Source organism: Labrus mixtus, chromosome 20 (genome assembly GCF_963584025.1).
Source record: "Labrus mixtus chromosome 20, fLabMix1.1, whole genome shotgun sequence".
NCBI classification, from domain to species: domain Eukaryota; kingdom Metazoa; phylum Chordata; class Actinopteri; order Labriformes; family Labridae; genus Labrus; species Labrus mixtus.
This window is the reverse complement of record NC_083631.1, coordinates 3,345,375-3,363,085: the sequence shown is the minus strand read 5'-3', so window position 1 is coordinate 3,363,085 and position 17,711 is coordinate 3,345,375. Positions and strand designations below refer to the sequence as shown.

Sequence of the window (17,711 nt, the reverse complement as noted above, 5' to 3'; positions counted from 1 at the left end):
CATCTTGATTATTTTCAAGTGGTCCAGCTTCTCACCTATCTAACTCTATCTTTATTTAAAAAGGAACTTATTACAGATTCAGTATTATATAATAGTAAGAATAGAGCAATGTAAATGTTAGCCAGTACACACACACATATTAGTTGTAGTGTGCATCGATCCTTTAGTCAAGACAGTTATTTAACGGCTAGGAACTACTGCCCTCCACTTAACTGTAAAGGTGTACTGAAGGATACAGTGACACCACTCAGTGTGGGTACAACTGTGGACACCTGAACAGGTCTTTTCCTGATGTTATGCTAATTAAGTGCTCTATTGAAAGTAGCTCCATGTAAGGGCTTCTATAGCTAGTATCTATCTTCAGTTAATCTTAAATGATCAATGGAGTATTTTTAAAGATGTATTGTTGTGGTTTAGGATATTTACCAGTGAGCTATAATCAAGTATTAGTCACCCAAAAAGTCTAGTCAGCCTAATCCAATTACTGCAGGTACTTCTAAGCTGTCAGGGTGTAAGATTAAAGATTCAGTAGTAGCACCCACGATTAGTAAACTAGCTGTTATACTCGAGACAAATGACACAGCAACACACAGAAGTGAATGAAGCCTTTATGGTCAAACATTAGTTTCATACATTGTTGTACACAGAATACAGCAGACAGTTGGCCCTAAAACAAACAAAGAAAAAAACATTTCAATTATTTCACGTCGTTCACTCAATGTTTTACCTTCCGTGTCACTGCACAGTAATAAATGGGAGGTGAACTGAATCCTATTTGCTTGTGCTTATTTAGGCCCGGGGGAATTTTCCAACATGAAACTGCTATACAGTCTCCAAACTTAGCAAAAAAAAAAGAACGTATTGAACCCTCCAGCTATGACAATTTAATTCAAAACAGAACAACAAGAAATGCTTGTGCCTGTTGCAGTCATAGACTTTGTGTGTGGGGGGGGGGGGGGTGATAATTAATCAAAAATATGAACTTGGAAACATCCTTTGCCGTTCACTAAAAAAACTTTAATATGTGGTTCTCTTCACTGACATTTTTTTATATTAATATTAAGAAAAGTTGAAAACATTGTCCTTCATTTCGTATAGAACCATTAAAAATTAAAGAAAGGCTTAAATATCATGTAATCATATCACTAGCAGAGAATCAAAATGCCGAGGTGAAAAGTCTCCACTCCTATCAATAATGACCAAACCAATGATCATATCAAACTAAAGCAGGAAGACGTTTTAAATTCATTGAGTTCAACGGCTCTCGATTTGAATCAAGAGAGATCTGACGGTAAGAGATGCTTACATCGGAAAAAGAGCGTTTCCATACATGACGACAAGAACAACAACAACAGTCCTCCGGTGAGTCTGTACAGGCCCCTCTATGTTCAAAACTGCATGCAGGGCCTCCAGAGCACTGCATCGGTGTGTTACTGAGGTAATTGCCTCATGTGGCCTGCTTTCATGTCTCAGATTGGGACGGCGGGCTGCAGCTCCCGTAAACAGGATTATGCTATGGAGAAAGCCTTCTTCGGTAAAGACCCAGAGTCTCAGACAGTCTCAGAAGGATTTAGTGGGGTAGAACGCTACACCTGGAAGTCCGTCCCAAAGTGTCTGATTTGGGCATCAGTCATAGATAGATAGGTGGTCCTCATACTGGGCGAGTACTGCAAGGGGAAAACAATGGAGAGACAAAAAAATGAGCTCTTTTGCATTGAAACAACAGCATCTTGAAATATCATGACAATAATATTCAAATGTTTGGTGAGGGTTTAGTTTGGAGGGCATTTGTTTTGATCATGAGCGGTGAGAGGGTGTAGAATCATGATGCTTTAATGAATGAAGAGGAGGAGGAGGAGGCCAGGTGGAGAGCAGACAGAGGGCATTAGTCACTGAATAAGTAACACTCACATGTCACACTCTGTGGATAAAACAGAAGGTGCCAGAAGGTCAAAGCTCAAGCAGCTAGGATACTGTGTTGAGCTCTACTGGGGTCTTTAGGTTACAAGTTAACACATTCTGCACAGCAAGCGGTTTGTAGCAACAGAAGGAAAAGCCCACAGTGCGTTTCAAGGAGTGGAATGTCAATGAAATCAAACAAACAGAAAAACTTACGGTTTTTAAAACTCTGAGTTAAAAAAGAAAAAAAAAAAAAAAAAGATGAAAAATAACAAAGGAGTTAGTTGCAAAACACTGGTTAATATTTAGCAGTTAGATTGCATTGATGATACGAAATCAAACAAAAGAAAGAAAAAAAAACATATTTCCCCCTGTAGATTCATACACTGCAGTACTGCTAATGCCTTTTTCCAGAGTTTTAAGCATCCGTGTTACACAAACAAATAAAAACAACAAAGCCAGTGCATTTTTAAAAGAGGCATTTCATTTTTAAAACACCGGTCCACTTTTTCCTCTCTATCTAAGAGGAATCTCATGTGTGCAATATGCCGGGGAATGCAGTTCAAGCACTCAGTCTGCCACGCAAACAGAAAAACTTAATAGAAAAAAAAACAACCGCCTTAAACTGCAGATTTACCTGCGTTATCTATAATCCATCTTCAGCTCTGGAGCAGCACCATGTGCTTATGCAATATGGCTTCCGCTATTTAAAAATAAATACAGACCTGCGCTGTCTTTTTGAACACATAATGCTTATATCTCACACATATTCAATCTATGAAACATAATAAGGCAACAACAAAGAATTGATATGTGCCGAGCTTGGTAGTGAGAGATGTCACTGGGTTATTAATGCATGCACTTCAGTCAGTGGCCAGCAGGGAGCAGTCTTCCATCACTATATCCCTTCACTAAGTGTTGACAATGTGAGCCTCTATACAGTGTTCATGTACTGTGTGCTCCCTGTTAGTGTTGCAGCCCTGCTGAGGTCAATAATGCCTTCATCTTCATCACACAAGGGACACTAGAGGTCCGCAAGGCCAACGCACCGAGGGCGGTGGCGATCCTCTCCCTATCAGCGGCACGTTCTCATATCGAGGACTCCCCCCGAACAGCATGTTCTGATTCCTGTGAGATGTTGAGGTAAAGAGATGTGGTAAGAGATTAAAGGCCCTTGCACTTCCACGCTGCTATAATGTACACAGATCTTACATGTACTCAGGAGCCGGCATGACATTAGCAGCAGTTTGCGGAGGTGGATGGAGAGTGGCCTGACTCCCGATGCTGCTGGCGTAGCTACAGAAACTGTGGATGTTGGACCTTCTGGGGTTGTAGGACATCCGGCGAGCCTGCGGGTTGAAAGGGTCCTCCTCGTCTATGTCGTCATACTCTTTGTCCCTGCATGAAAGGCGGCGAACCCCCGCACACAACACGTACAGACAAAGACAGAGACAGAGAGAGAGAGAGAGAGTGCATGCATTAACACTTTGCAGGAGTGCGGGGCTGGGAGTAGGTAGAGTAATGGGATAAGGGGGTCGCTTGATGCTGACCTGCTGGCCATTAGTGTCCACACTTTGAAAATCGCACACAGCATGGCAGAAAGTGCGCAGCCAGCCAGCAAGGAAAACAAAGACAGGTAGAGGAGCCCTTCTACTCCATCGTAGCACACACCCATGAGAGCATCCAGGTAGTCCTAGAAGAAAGGGAAAACACTGTGAATACCTAATACACATCTATAGTGTAGTTTTTTATTACCGTGGCGCAGAAATACCTTTAAAAAAATTAAGTGTTTGTGATCAAAGTTCTAAACTCCCCCTGGGTTTGCTGTTCTCATGGTGCTTCCTTCAGATTGTGGATGTATCATTTAGATGCCCAAAGGTTCCATACATGTTTTATTCGCATGAACCACTCCCTCTACAACCGTTAGCCCCCTGCCACCACCTGGGGGGAAGAGAGTTGGCCGATCCCACTCAGGGATGCTGAATCAACGCACTTTGTTTGGTCTAAAATCCTTAGAAAAGAAAGAAATAAGAACCACATCATCTTTGAGCTGCATATCAGGACGGAGATCAGTCCTACAAACAGCTGCACTTGGTTGGAACACTAAGAGGTGTGGGCAATCGCTCTGAGGGAGGTGGAGGCATGGCCAAAGAAAAGCTTTGTTTTTGGTCTGAGAGACTGGTGCTAGAGTGTGACATCTACTGGACATCTACTCTGACAGTCACATATTACACCTTTCAGCTGTAAAAAAAAATCACTTACAGTCATGCAGCTATGAAATTTGGCACAGAGTTTCCTGAAGCGTATAAGAGAGAGTAGCAAAATAGGATTGTGGTGCTTGCTGCCATTAAATTCTATAATGACACAGATTTATATCAAGAAAACATCCTGAATTGAAGGTGGTGTGTTTTAAATAGTGTTGTAGTGCTCGGAATCGGTCTTGGTCTCAAGACCGGCCTTGGTCTTGTCTCGGTCTCGTCCTGCCTTGATCTTGGCCTTGACTCTGTCCTGGAGCACTCTGGTCTTGGGTATATCCAGCATGGTCTCGGTTAGTGTGGTCTTGACAACAACACTAGTTTTAAAAAGGCCATTTTAAATCAACATCACTGTAACATCACTGTTATATATCTCAACTCTGTTTTTCGTTGTTGTTGTTGTTGACACTCAGAGAAGGTCATTGCAGACTTTCACAACAGAGATGGTAACCAACATAAAGAAACTTTATGCACAGTATCACAATTTTATGTTTTCCTCGCTGTGACCCTCATGTTACTCTGATGACGTGCAAGTTAGAAATGCATTCTTTCTTTCTTTAGCATGAGATATGTCAGTTCAAACTGAGACATTTGCACGGTTGCATGTGCTGTCAGATTAAGTAAGCACAATGTTTACCCTAGTAGAGACATATTTCTTGCACTTCCAGCAAACTAGCACCCTGCTAACACAGTGAAGACAGTCCCCTGTAGTGCCTGATGTTACAATAGCAGCCCACCCACCCACCCTCCTTCACCTTATGCTATCTCTTTGCTTTTGTTCAAGAATGACACCCCTACACGCAGCGTACACCAGTACAATCGTCACATGAAGGCTCTATTGATCTTAAAGTCTACATCTGATGTCGCAATCAGAGCAGCAAGAAAGACTCATTTCAGCAGCAAGGTTTCTTATTCTCTTTACAGATAAAGATCTGACAATGTGAAACCTGCAAAGTAAAGTTGAGACAAGTTGAAAGTGGGGGAAAACTGGAGGTGGTGAAAAAAAAAAAGATTCTCTGTAGCTGATAGAGAGTGAACTGACAAATGTAATGGTGTATATAAACATGTCAGTCCAGGACAAGAACACAGAGTTTTAAAAAAAAACAGTCAAGGTTGGTGTTCTTAGTAGCTTTGAGTTATGTTACAAAGAATAGCCATTAAAAGGATTCCTGGTCGGAAATCTGACCTCACCTTATGCAGCCCTCGGCAGTCGAGCAGGGCTGTTAGCTGGTGCACACTGAATTCTGTGGTGTTCAATACCCGCTGGATCCCCAAAAGGTCTCTCTGTTTAACAAGGTGTAAAAAAAAGAAAAGAAAAGGAAAGCATGATATACACGTTCACACAGTTTTTTGGTGTAATAGTCTGTCAGCCTTCCACTTACCTGGGCCGTGGGAAAGAAAGGCAAGGAGAACTGCAGCAAGCCCTGGATCTGGATTTGCATGGTGGTCAGAGAGCGCTGGCAGGTTGTTATAGACTGTAAAAAAAGAAAAAGAAAAAAAACTTAATCGCCCAGCAACATCACACACACAGCACAGAGATTCAGCGCAAACAATGAGAGGATCATATTAAGGAGAGCATTGTTTGGGTGCAGTGTGTCAACAAGTCATTCGGTGTTAAGGAAAGCTTTTTAATGCGCTTAGCCGAGGACACATTTCTTTCCAGACAGATAGGCGCAGATTATCCTTTTGCCACTAACCATCTCGCCCACCACTCCCTCACCAACCCCCCCCCCCCTTCCCTCCACCCCAATCTCAAAGCCCAAACAAAAGAGTGATATTTATATCAACTAGGCCATCAGAGAAAAAATATTATCCGTATACCTACTTAACAGGCATCGCTTTAATCCCTAAATGGGTAGCGCAACAATAACAAAGGACGTGGGTTTAAATAATTATTACTCAGATTTATCGTCCAAAAATTCCCTCAATACATGCCACACACACACACACACACACACACACACACACACACAAACTCCTGACATTGTAGAAATATTGTACTAAGAAGGGAGGAGAAGGTTAGCACTGGCTTCAATTGAACTCAAGTGTTGATGCATGTTGCTATAGGAAGGTGGAGCATTACTCATTGGCTAAACCTCCAGCAAACACACTCTATACTCCAACACAACACACACAGCTCAGTGATAGATTAGGTGATCATGGAGGCTGACTTTATAGTCCTCTTCATGAATGTGTTACCCAGTCACAACAACAACCTCACTTTATTATCTACTGCTTGAGGTCAACTTCAGCAAAGAACTGACTTTAACAGCAAAAAAAAAAAACAAATCATGGAACCCAATACTGAGTTGTTTTTTCTTAATTACTAAAAATACAGGCAGACTCCTGCACACTGTAAACTGAAATGTTGCCAACAAGTGAGTGAAATTGAGACAATGCTCTATCTTTCGCTGGCTGCATTTTTTCTGGGGGTTCAAAAAACTTAACTGAAGATTCTACATTTTTTTAAGAGCTTGGGTACTTTTCTGTGATAAAGATAATTTAAATAATGGAGGCTGTATTGTTTGAAAACACGTGGCATCGAGGGGAGAAAAAAAGTTCTGCAAATTTGCCAACCTTTGCTCCATCGCCAACTTTGCAATCTTCAATGAGTCAAGGAGTTTTGTGCCTATTTCACAAATTTTTTTTACGACTAGGTCTAACAGTCCTAGAAAATAACACATTTGTAAAAGCAGCCCTGTTTTTTTTATTCCAGGGTTGTGATCCTCACACTTCTGTGGGTTGTTGTTGCATTCTATAGCTCTATTAAAGCAGTTTTCTTTAAAGAACCCTCAACAACGAGCCTCTTTGGAAGCTGTGAGGTATCTAAATATTATTTTGAAAAGGAAAAAAAATAGAGAGCAAATGTCTTTTTAACATAGAAATAAATCATTATAACATGAAAGGCCTTTTGTGCAAGAGCTGCTTTTATGCATGATATGTGGTAAATAAATAAATAAGACAAAAATGTTGCTCATAAGAGCACCCCAAGGCAAGGATTATGCACAGGGTAAAGAGAGCCACACATGAAAAAAAGGGGGAATTCTTTGATCAAAGTTTATCACATTAAGTAATTCAATTAGTGTCTGGGGCTCATTTTTCAGCAGATTAAAGCCTGATAATGATCTAGCAGCTTGGCATCTAACAAGGAAAAACTCATTTTAAAATAGAAATAGATTTGTCTGTGTTTGACTCAATTAGTGGCTGCATGTGTGAGCAGAAAGCGGAGTATTTGATCATTACCTGTTGGAAGGGGTTTGGAAGATTCGGACTGCAGAACAGATAATAATGTGCAACATCTGCAGGGTGAAAGAGACAATTAGTGAGATGAGTGTCATTTCTTTTTATTTAGAGGAAAAAGGAGCCGGTGTATTAACATTTCTTTTACAGATGAATTACCTGCGCTGATGAAGTCGTTGGTTTGGTTCACAATGAATTTGTCCGGAGACACGCAGAAGTCACTGGTGCCCTGTGCAAAAACAAATAAATGGAAAAATACTGTAATCTTGTGTTACTATGCAAGATAAATAAAAAAAAAGAAACGAAGGAGTGCAGCAATCTATTCAACGCCAGGAACTAGATCCAATTTCTTGTGCTGCAGCTGAGTAAATCTGATTCCGCAATGGGCAGTTATTGACAATCTCTCAACAACACAAAGTATTTGTTTTACAGGCTTGTTATCACACTGGGAGCGGGCGAGCCTGTAAAATGAAACTATTCCCGAAAATGCCCACAGACATGTGCAACACAGCAAGCATGCCCACACACACACACACACATGCACACACACAAACAACGCCTCCACATACATAAAGGGATAGACACACAGCTTTAAAAAAAAAAAAAAAAAAAGCACATATACAAAAAATATGGAATGTATCCACAGACCCCAGGCTCTATTGACCATGTAGAGCATGTCATGCTTGGCTGGCCACGGATGAAATCTTCTAAATATTTCACTGCTCTTTAATTCAGCAGTTGAGATCCGCTAATGTGCATGCATAAACAATTAAGGGGTCAAGGTCAAGAAGACTCTGTTGCACTTAGATTTCCTCGAAACAGAAATATAATAATGTGAAAAAAAAAAGGATGAAGGATGAGAAACACAAATCACCAAACAACTTCTCACATACATGCATAATTAATAGCTGGCGCTCAAATTGATCCAGTTCAAGGAGCTTGAGAAATGTTTCGGCTCAAAAATCCAAGAGTCGGGGCTATTTCGAGCAAGCACACTTTTTTGCTTCATCTTTGTATGTGAGCCACCATTTTTTTTTAAAGTACAGCTGAAGAAGGGCAGAGCTGATCGATCTGACAATATACTCAACAGAATAACCAGTGATGCAGTGAAGGACTTTAAAAAGTTGTTTCATTCATTATTATTAATTATTATCAGTTCAAAGCTCCTATGAGGAGATTTTAGGTGGTTACGAAACACACTGAAATGAATACTGCCAACTCTTAATGAAGTAAAAGTTCAAAAGAGACCATCAGCTAAAAGATTTATTATTTCTGTACACTTATTTTCAATGCTGGAAACAGTCGGTGGGGGGTAGGTGTCAGACTGTGCTATTAATATACATTTTTGGCATTTTCTATGGTAAAGATTCATAAATAGCGATACATTTCCTCTTAAAAAAAAGCAGTATGAGTTTTTTTATTTTGAAAAATCTGCTTAGTCATGTTAAATACAAAACCAGCAAAGAAATTAGATTTACCTCGTTGTCCACAGGGGTCACTGGAGTCTACAGAAACCAAAAGCTATTCACATGTTCTTTAATAAATCTATATTTCCAGTGTCGATCAAATTTCAGAGGAAAAGTTTAAGTAGGGTTTAATTAGTTAATTACTTCATGAATAAAGGTATCTGGAGTTGTATTAAAAGTGGTTTTAATGATCTGGTTTACCCATCTGGTTATCTATGCTTATGCTGATCTGTATTCATGACAGGATGATGTCATTGTCTGAATGCTGCTGAGATCGGGTTTGTCTGTTTGCTTTGTTTTCATTTATGGAACTTACAGTAGGGTAGGCTGTGAAACTGAATTGCCCTTTTGGGGATAATTAAAGTTGTCTGAAATGAACAAAAATGTAAATCTCAGTTTCCTTAGATGATTGATTGAGTCTTGGAATTCTTGTTTTCTAAGTCCTATCTTAAAGATGTTCCTTTTCATGTTATCTAGAACATTGAAAAACAGAAAATTTGCACATTTGAGTGGCTAAAATCTGCATTTTCTGCCTGAAATGTCCCTTTAATGATTAAGAGATAATCCAAATAGTTCATGATTATCACTTAGATGATCAGCTAATTGATTGTTGACGTTTCCACTCATTTGTTCTTGGTAATATACAAGTGCAAAGCAAGACAACACACATAACAGGCCTACCTAATTTTATTTTTATTACTTTCTACTTCTAGACACGCATGCATTCCTCCCTCAATTTGAAATGAAAACATATCTCAGAAGATTACTGCAACCGCATAGCATTTGTTTTCAGGGGGAAAAAAACAGTTCAGCAACGTAGATAGTGCTGTTAGAATGTTACCCTTCATCTCTGTCTCATTATACTAACGGGGACATTTTGTTTATGCTGCTTCTCATCAAATATGTATAAATTTATGAGAATTTTCTAGGACGCCACCATCGTCTACCTTCCTTTCAAGATGCACCGTGTTTTTTTTTTTTTTTTGCAACATGCACTTTTTTTGAGTTACATTTTTTGCACTTACTGTCGCATATTTCCAGTGCTCTTTGATAATCCACTTGTGTGTGGAGGACAGGCCTTGCCTATTAATAACTAGGCAGGAGAAGTCGATGAGCGGAAAAATTACCTCGGCCTCCTTGTGACATAACAGTGACTGACAGAAACATGCAGAGAAAAGCTGCTCAACTTTTCTGAATAAGCTGAACTGAGAGGTCAGAGGTTTAAGTGCTGGGCCCCTTTTTCTTACGATAATGAGCTTCACTGAACAACGGGAAGAAAAGCTAGGCAGTCGACGAAAAAACACATGGGACGACTACATGTCTCACAAATGATGTCTACATTTCAAACAAACACCAACCCTTCTCTCTCTTAAAACACCATCCAGATGTAAAATCCCGCGGGATAATCCACAGACGGGATAATCTACAGGGGTGGGGAGGAGGGAGGGGGGGGGGGGGGGGGATGTCGTGCAGAGTAGACAGCTGAAGAAGGCATGGAAGCAAAAGGGTTACTTTCTGCACCCCAGACAGTGTCCCTAATACGAACTCCATCAAAACACACTAAGCCCAGATGTGCTGAACAAATGGTGCACAGACAGAAAGAGAGAACAAGCTGTCTGAAAGGAGGACGCCATAAGGAAAGGAAACAAAGCCGAGCAAAACAAAGGAAGAGGGTTTTTTTTTTTTTAAGAAGAAGAAGAAGGCAGAGCTAGTAATTAATGCTGGAAACAGCTTTGTTTACAGCATAGAGGCTAAAGGTTGATTAACCTAAAAGGCTGGGGACTTGTAATCAGCTTTACTGCATGGCTGATCATAGGGGGAGAGCACCCACTGTATACTAACTTATACACACACACACTCTTAAAGCAGGAAGGATGTCCAGGAACATATGCTTATTGACAGTTACACCCCTGGGGAGTAAAGGAAAAGGAAGCATCACTGTCCACCTCGATGCCCACGAGTTCAACTCTACATTTGGGTAAGTAAGACACTTTGCAAAAGGTGTCTGAGCGTTTCCAATCTAAAATGAATGAATAAATAAATAAAAAGCATGTGTGAAAAGCAGAACTTTTTCGCAGATCTTTTTTTTTTTCTTCTCTTAAATAAATAAAAAGATTGTTTTCTCACCACAGCTGTAGCAGCGCCCACTCCAAACGATGCCCAGCTCAGGATCAGAGAGAGCGCTACAAAAACCATAATCCTGCAGGAAAAAAAACAGCAAATGAAGGAGGGTGACAGAGGACAAAGATAAAATAACTCCCTCGCTAGATTCATTTGTAAACACCAGAGTCATACAATGACTCCATTGTCTTCAGAAACAAGTTTTAATCGAGAGAAAAAGAGCACAGTACAGGTCTAGAAAAGGCCACAGCTTAAGATAATATTGTTTTATTATGACAATGCGGCAGTAATAATTCTACCTGAAGTCTTTAAAAAGTATTTAATTGGTTGAGCTTTCTGCCAATCATAGATGTAGGACCTGTCGATAAAGAGGCGTCTTCTTGTCACTTTCATCAGTTAATCAAAGCTGCCACATAAGTTCAACTGCTGACCCCTTTTTTTTCAAATCTTCTGTCATAAAGTGGTGAAGCGTTCAAAAAGGCTGTTAACATTGCGATGGTGATTTATGAAAGAACACGTACAGGAAAAAAAAAAAATCTTAGTGACCACCATCAGAAGCGCGAGAAAGTGCTGCGAATTAAAAATGGCCCCCTGATGGATGTAAAAAAAAAGGCTGCAACTGTTCTCAGCTCGCTGCTCTGAGCGTTCTTGAAAGCACCAATAAAGCAGCCTGAGAGCACTTAATAATTAGTTAAGGGAGCAGCAGGCTCATCCTGCCCGGGCGATCAATAGGCATTAGAGAGACCCATCAGAGCAGGAAGTGGAGAGCGATCCAGAGCATCATGTCTGCTAACACTGACACGTAGGCTCGACTAAATTGGGCAAATGGGATGAAAAGTCTGGACTGTGGATTTCCTTGTAAGACATCAGTGTTGGTTTGAATTACAGGTTGACAATGACTAGAATCTAATGTTCCTCTTGCTAATCGGCTATACCTTTCAGAACGTTGTGATCTTTTATGTGTATGGTGTTTTGATGTTCACTGAAAGATAGATACTGACCACTACATTTCACTGAGATTATGTTTCACTTTATATGGTTGCCTTCAAGGAGGAGAGGAATAAGCAGTGCAATTGCCTGCACGATGATGTGAAATGCTATTGTTGGTGCTGCTAATGTAGTGACCTATATGGTGCCAGAGAGGCTGACTGGTGCCCTGTCTGTCTGAAGTCTGCGATCCGAGCAGAGGTTGGACATATCTCACAATAAATAAATGGCCTCAGAAATCTGATGCAAATTCCTCCACGCACACACACTCAAAAGCACGTACATGATCAGCAGCCATCGAGACTGCTTGGCCATCCCCAAGCAAATGGCCAGGCAGATGACCAGATCCGTGATCAGCAGCAGCAGGAAGGCGAGCCATCTACAGGAAGAGAGAAGGAGGGGGGGGGGGGCATCAGTTTCACAATCCTGATTGAGCACTTTTGCTTGCAGAGAGCGCACTTCAGGCACATGTTAGAGCCTCAGGCAGCATATGTTTGCCACTGAATCGGTGTGGTCTGTGCGCGCCGCATTTCAGCATTCTTGTCTCCTAGTTAGAACCCATCTGTTTCAGGTAATTTCCAGCCTGTTGGCTTAATAATTCAACACCACAAATCCATGGGCATTAATTTTTCAAGCTCTGAAAATGTCCTTCACACGAATGGCCTACAGTGAGTCTGGACTATAGAAGTGTGTGGGTGTGTGTATGTGTGTGTGGGTGTGGGTGTGTATGTGTGTGTTTTATTACCAAACACGTGGGAATACTTATGACTCATTCTTAACTCCTTAGCTCCATGAGAACTGTTAATCTTGCAGCAATGACTAGATGCATTGATGTTTTAGGTTGCCACACAAACAGGTGAATTTATGAAGATTCTGTGTAATGATACCGACTCCCCGTGGCAATACTGTAGTTAATGTTTTGGCCTGTACACCAGGGTCACTAGAAAATGTAGTTCACCAACGCCATGAGGAGAAATCTGGAGGTACCTTAACTGACTGTGTATATAAGCTGCAGGCTGGCTAGTCCTCCACCTGCAGAAGAGGGCATACGGATGGATGAAAACAGTACAAGAGACTGCTCTCTCCTTTAGCTGAATAAAATAGAAATACTTTTTTTTCTTTTCCGAGCACAGGGACAGCGATGAATTCAAAAAAAGAAGCAGAAAAAAAAAGGAGGGAAGGGGAGGGTATGATATTGGAAAACAGCATGGTATCATTTTTTCCCTGCTGCTCGAGTAACACTAGGGTTGGCCATAACATTTGCTGCTCATCAATAAGTCCTGCCACTGGCTGGTCATAGCCCAATGGCTGCATGAAATCCAATCAACACCCAGGAGATTAGAGTCAGAATGCACTGAAGTCGCAGCAACTGTGGTTTTTAAAAAGGAGGATCAGGTGTCTGCATAGGGAAAATACAGCATGTGGGGGAAATGTTTGCATGGATGAAAGGAAGATGTTATTGAGTCGCTAGCAGTGATACAACAGTGGTTATGTATGTTCTGTGATGTCAGGATTCAGAGATACCTGCAATGGTACGTTCAATTTTTTAAGGAGAATATAATAGCATTTAACTTGATAAACATCTTTCGTCATTACCTTAATTGATCATTTAGGTTGAGCTTTGTTGCTTCTACAAGAGATAAATAGAAGACTCATTTTCCATTTTGTCAAACCTCTGCTTCACACTTTGGTTTCAGAGCCATGCAGAAGTTTTTTGCTTCATGTTTTTTTCAGGCACAAAGACTTTCAGGGATTTCTGTAGGTTTACATGGCAACCAGACAGACTTGATGTCCTGAATTATGAATCATCTGCTCTCTTATACAGTGTGGCTCTGACAAGAAGAAGAGGAAGTCTTCTTTGCTGATTTCACAAACAGAATTAGTGTCTTATGAAGTTTAAATGAGACGTCGCCATTGTGACAAATAGCAGACATAACAGTTTTATATTCATGCTCATTTCATAAAAAATAAAAAACGACTTGTCCTCAGGGTGCTCATAACCGTGCAAGTTTGAACATTTAACAACACATAACAGTAAATCAACATTCTAACTAGAATCAATGTGTTTTAATGCATGATGTATTTTAGGTGAAAGATTTTCATAAAAAGATCCTCTTGAACATTTTTTTACTACTGGGGAAATTCTGGTGAACACTCTGTTATTGAGAGACATGCTGCTCACACACACGGGCTTGAAATACACACAAACACGAGCAGGACCTGTGGACATGCATTAATGGAGAGATGTCAGAGTGGGGTCTAGCTAGGGTTCGGTACCTTGCTCTGGAAGTTACCTGGCACCTCTCCAGCCACTTGGTACAGACCAAGACCCCGCTACTGGGGACTTCAACCGCCGACCCTCTGGTTCACAACCCAAGTCCCGATACAGACTGAGCTACTGTAGCCCCAAACATGACTCACAAACAAGTTAGGAGCTGCTGTGGAGGTTGTCTAACACTGCCTGTTTAGTTCGGTAGATAACAGTAGCTCAGTCTGTAAGCTTGCTTTGGATGGGAACCGGAGGGTTGCCGGTTCAAGTCCCGGTGGTATCAATTTGGTCTAGTAGCTGGAGAGGTGCAAGATCACTTCCTGAGCACTGCCGATGTGCCCTTGAGCAAGGCACCAAACACGCCCCACCCCACCAGCTCAGGAACACTCACTGTGTGCAGCCCCCTTCACTCTGACATCTCTCCATTAGTGCATGTCCATAGGATCCTGTTTGTGCTTGTGTGTATTGGGGTGGCTGTGGCTCAGTGGTAGAGTCGTTCGTCTCTCACCCGTAAGGTTGGGGGATCGATTCCCCAGCTCCTGCAGCAACTCTGCCATCCGTGTGTGAATGGGTAGATGTGACATGCGGTGTAAAAGCATTGTGTGTACGGCAGAACTTAGATGCCACGTATCAGGAAAAGGTTTGCGTAATGTGACATAATGGAAGAAAATTATATCTATGTCCGACGGAATTAGAAGTGCAGAGTTACACTCCCAGCATATGTTGTATTTGCTGAATTAAACTAAAACGAGGCTGTGGAATTAATAGCTCTTCACCGTTTAATACGTTTCAGAATGACAGCTTTACACTTTGTGGTTTCACTTCAACTAAATCTGCATCCTACAGAGACAGTCCTGAGTTATGAGTTGAATGTGATACGATGACATAAACTTCAGGTCTCCACAGAACCCTCATGCATACACACATACATCCACATAAACCCTGATTCACTTTGAGTCTATAACGTGAAACTATCAAACCACTTCTGTGGCAGAAGGTACCGCTACACTAAATCTGTCTTCTTTTTAGTGTCTCCTTCCAATTTAGTCCAATTTACTCTCACGCTACAGTAATGAACCGGTGGCAAATGTGAAACATCACACCATAACGGCACTATGAAGTTTTATGTGGCCCAAAATAAAAACAAGCTAGAGAAGCTATCAAATTACAGTCACAGTTTGTAGCAGCAGAAGCCTTTGGAGCCTCATAAATTAGTCCCTATCTCCTGAATTAATGCTGGATATTTTATTCATTTGGACTACTTTGTTGTTGATTGGGTTTGTTGTGTATCTCTTGGTTTATTGAATCCGAGTTTTTTGGTCCTTCAATGTTTTTTTTTCTTCTCCCAGTTCTCCAAAGAAAGAGAACACATCTCAAAGAGAGAACCACATCAAAATAATAATTGCAATCAATGTGAGGCATGGTCTGCGGATAAGGAGATAATTCATGGACTAATAACCACTCTGCAGAGCATTACGTTCAGTGAGAGCAATAAGCATTCGGGCTCAAACTGCACAGTGGGCAACACGCTCAATTTCAGCTTTCATTTATTTAGCAATGTGGAAAAATAGCTTTTCCGGTCTGTGTTCCGGAGGGAGGATCAATAAAATCCCATCTGCTCTGTGTATCGTCTGGACCACTTACGGTCTCATCCTGAGCAGCTTGTTTACTTCAACCACACACACACACACACACACACACACACACACACACACACACACACACACACACACACGAAATAAATGAATGTCAATCACCCTGGGGGAGTAAATAAGGCGCCACCTACCTGTAATACTCAATGAAGGCAGTTTGGTCAGCAATGGCTGCCAAGTCAACATTGGCTTTGTTGATATCCGGCAGGGCAGCCAGCTCGCGGATGATGTTATTGATCATAAGCCGCATGAAGCGCAGAGACTGAAGGTAGTCAGACCTCGTGGCAAAGATTTCATCCAGACGTTCCAGGTGTAGTTTGAGTCCAGTTTCTACATTACCCACGGACCCAGCAACCTAAAATAAGAAAAAAAAGAATCAAGAGAATAGAGGAAAATAGTAGATAACAGAGTAAAGGAGGAGAGCAAATGAAGAGAAGTGTATAAGAAAACAGGGTCAGAAGGAAACAGGAACATAAATAAATTCATAAAAAGCAGATATTCATAAAAGAAGATTGAAAATATAGAGAGGGGTGAAAGAACCAAAGGAGCAGTCCCCCCAGAAAAGATTAACTTTTCTCTTCAACCGTGTGTTTCATTCAGGTAAACAACGTTAGAGTGGAATACTGATAACGATACCGAGGAGACCCGTTATCACAGGGGTCTTTGATAGTGAGCACAGAGTGGGTGGAGGCGTGGTGGAGTAGAGTAAATACATTTGACTTTTTCTGTTTGAACAAAAACAATGTGATGCAGTAAACACTCACACTTTCACAGCATCAATAAGGCTAGAAACAGGTCAATTCGAGCCTGATGCTGACAGGGAAACTACTTTCTCTGTAGCTACATTTCATTTCATTGAGAATCAAAGGCTCAATACCTTGACCCACATGTACAGATTTAAGAAAAGGCATTAAAGTTGAAGGAAAATCCAAACAAAAGGTTTGGTATTTTAAGTGCACAGTGAGGTGGTGGAGTCCGACTTTTAAAATTCAAGACAAAGCCAAACTACCTGTTTCAATGTGTTTCCTGTATTTGTGCTGAGCTAATGGATGCTAGCTGTAGCCTTAAATCCAAAGGTTGGATATTCTATTGAAAGGTATTAGATTTAAAAAAGGACAAGTATATGGTAACTTTGCACACAAGCACTACGATCTTTTTTCTGTGCACACATTGACCAGAGAGGGTGGGGATTCTACAGTTTCATGAAAACAGAAAGAAATCTGCTCAAAAAGTTAATGTAAGCACAAAAAAATGGCTGAAGGAGACCTTGTAAAATAACACAAATTCAATGAGTGAACCCTTATTTAAAAAAGCACACTCACGTTCCCCACCCACACCAAAATGACTTTGTTATAACTTTATACTGTGTTTACTTTAAACTGTGTGGGAGGCCCGGCTAATTCTAAAAGGCTGTTGCTTTTTCTTGTCCTTAGCTGAAGCAGTTTGCAGCAGTCTTAGTTTTTTTTATCTCTCGTATTTTCTCCATTACAGCCCCGGCTTCTTAAACACCTTCAAGTATTCTGAGTAAGACTGTTCATTCCCACGCTATAAAAACTCACCACAAAAGCGATAGATATAAAACATCTCAGTCTCCTTGACACTCTAACATTTCAGACTCTCTTGATTAAATTCTACTGAGTGGATGCTTCTCGTTGTTTGCGAGCAAAATGGCAGAAAGAGAGGAGAGGAGAGGAGATGATATAGGCCCATCCTCCACTCCAGCTCTCCCAGGGGGGGGGCTTGATAATGTATGTGATTGCCAGTAAACTGCTCTCACTCCCCACCTCTATGTTCATCATCTCTCACAGCTCCTGCCACAACA

At 41.1% G+C, this 17,711-nt stretch overlaps 1 protein-coding gene across 4 annotated transcripts in view; it reads right to left on the bottom strand.

Annotated features, from left to right (window-relative positions):
• Nucleotides 1-594: 594 nt before the first annotated feature.
• The window catches only part of ttyh2l (tweety homolog 2, like), a 34,096-nt gene continuing 16,979 nt past the window's right edge, over nucleotides 595-17,711 (bottom strand). The window contains exons 4-15 of one of the 4 annotated variants that reach the window (XR_009665732.1): nucleotides 16,024-16,244; nucleotides 12,252-12,347; nucleotides 10,988-11,060; nucleotides 7,554-7,623; nucleotides 7,398-7,453; nucleotides 5,537-5,629; nucleotides 5,346-5,438; nucleotides 3,450-3,592; nucleotides 3,112-3,297; nucleotides 2,949-3,027; nucleotides 1,912-2,128; nucleotides 595-1,667 (exon numbers count right to left, since the gene is read on the bottom strand). Coding sequence is in view for 2 of the 4 variants with exons in the window: in XM_061026760.1 (XP_060882743.1) it covers nucleotides 1,587-1,667; nucleotides 2,949-3,027; nucleotides 3,112-3,297; nucleotides 3,450-3,592; nucleotides 5,346-5,438; nucleotides 5,537-5,629; nucleotides 7,398-7,453; nucleotides 7,554-7,623; nucleotides 10,988-11,060; nucleotides 12,252-12,347; nucleotides 16,024-16,244 (1,191 nt within the window). In the remaining 2 variants the exon portion in view is untranslated. The remainder of the gene's footprint in view (nucleotides 1,668-1,911; nucleotides 2,129-2,948; nucleotides 3,028-3,111; nucleotides 3,298-3,449; nucleotides 3,593-5,345; nucleotides 5,439-5,536; nucleotides 5,630-7,397; nucleotides 7,454-7,553; nucleotides 7,624-10,987; nucleotides 11,061-12,251; nucleotides 12,348-16,023; nucleotides 16,245-17,711) is intronic. The other 3 variants (XM_061026761.1, XR_009665733.1, XM_061026760.1) reach the window with 3 other exon arrangements.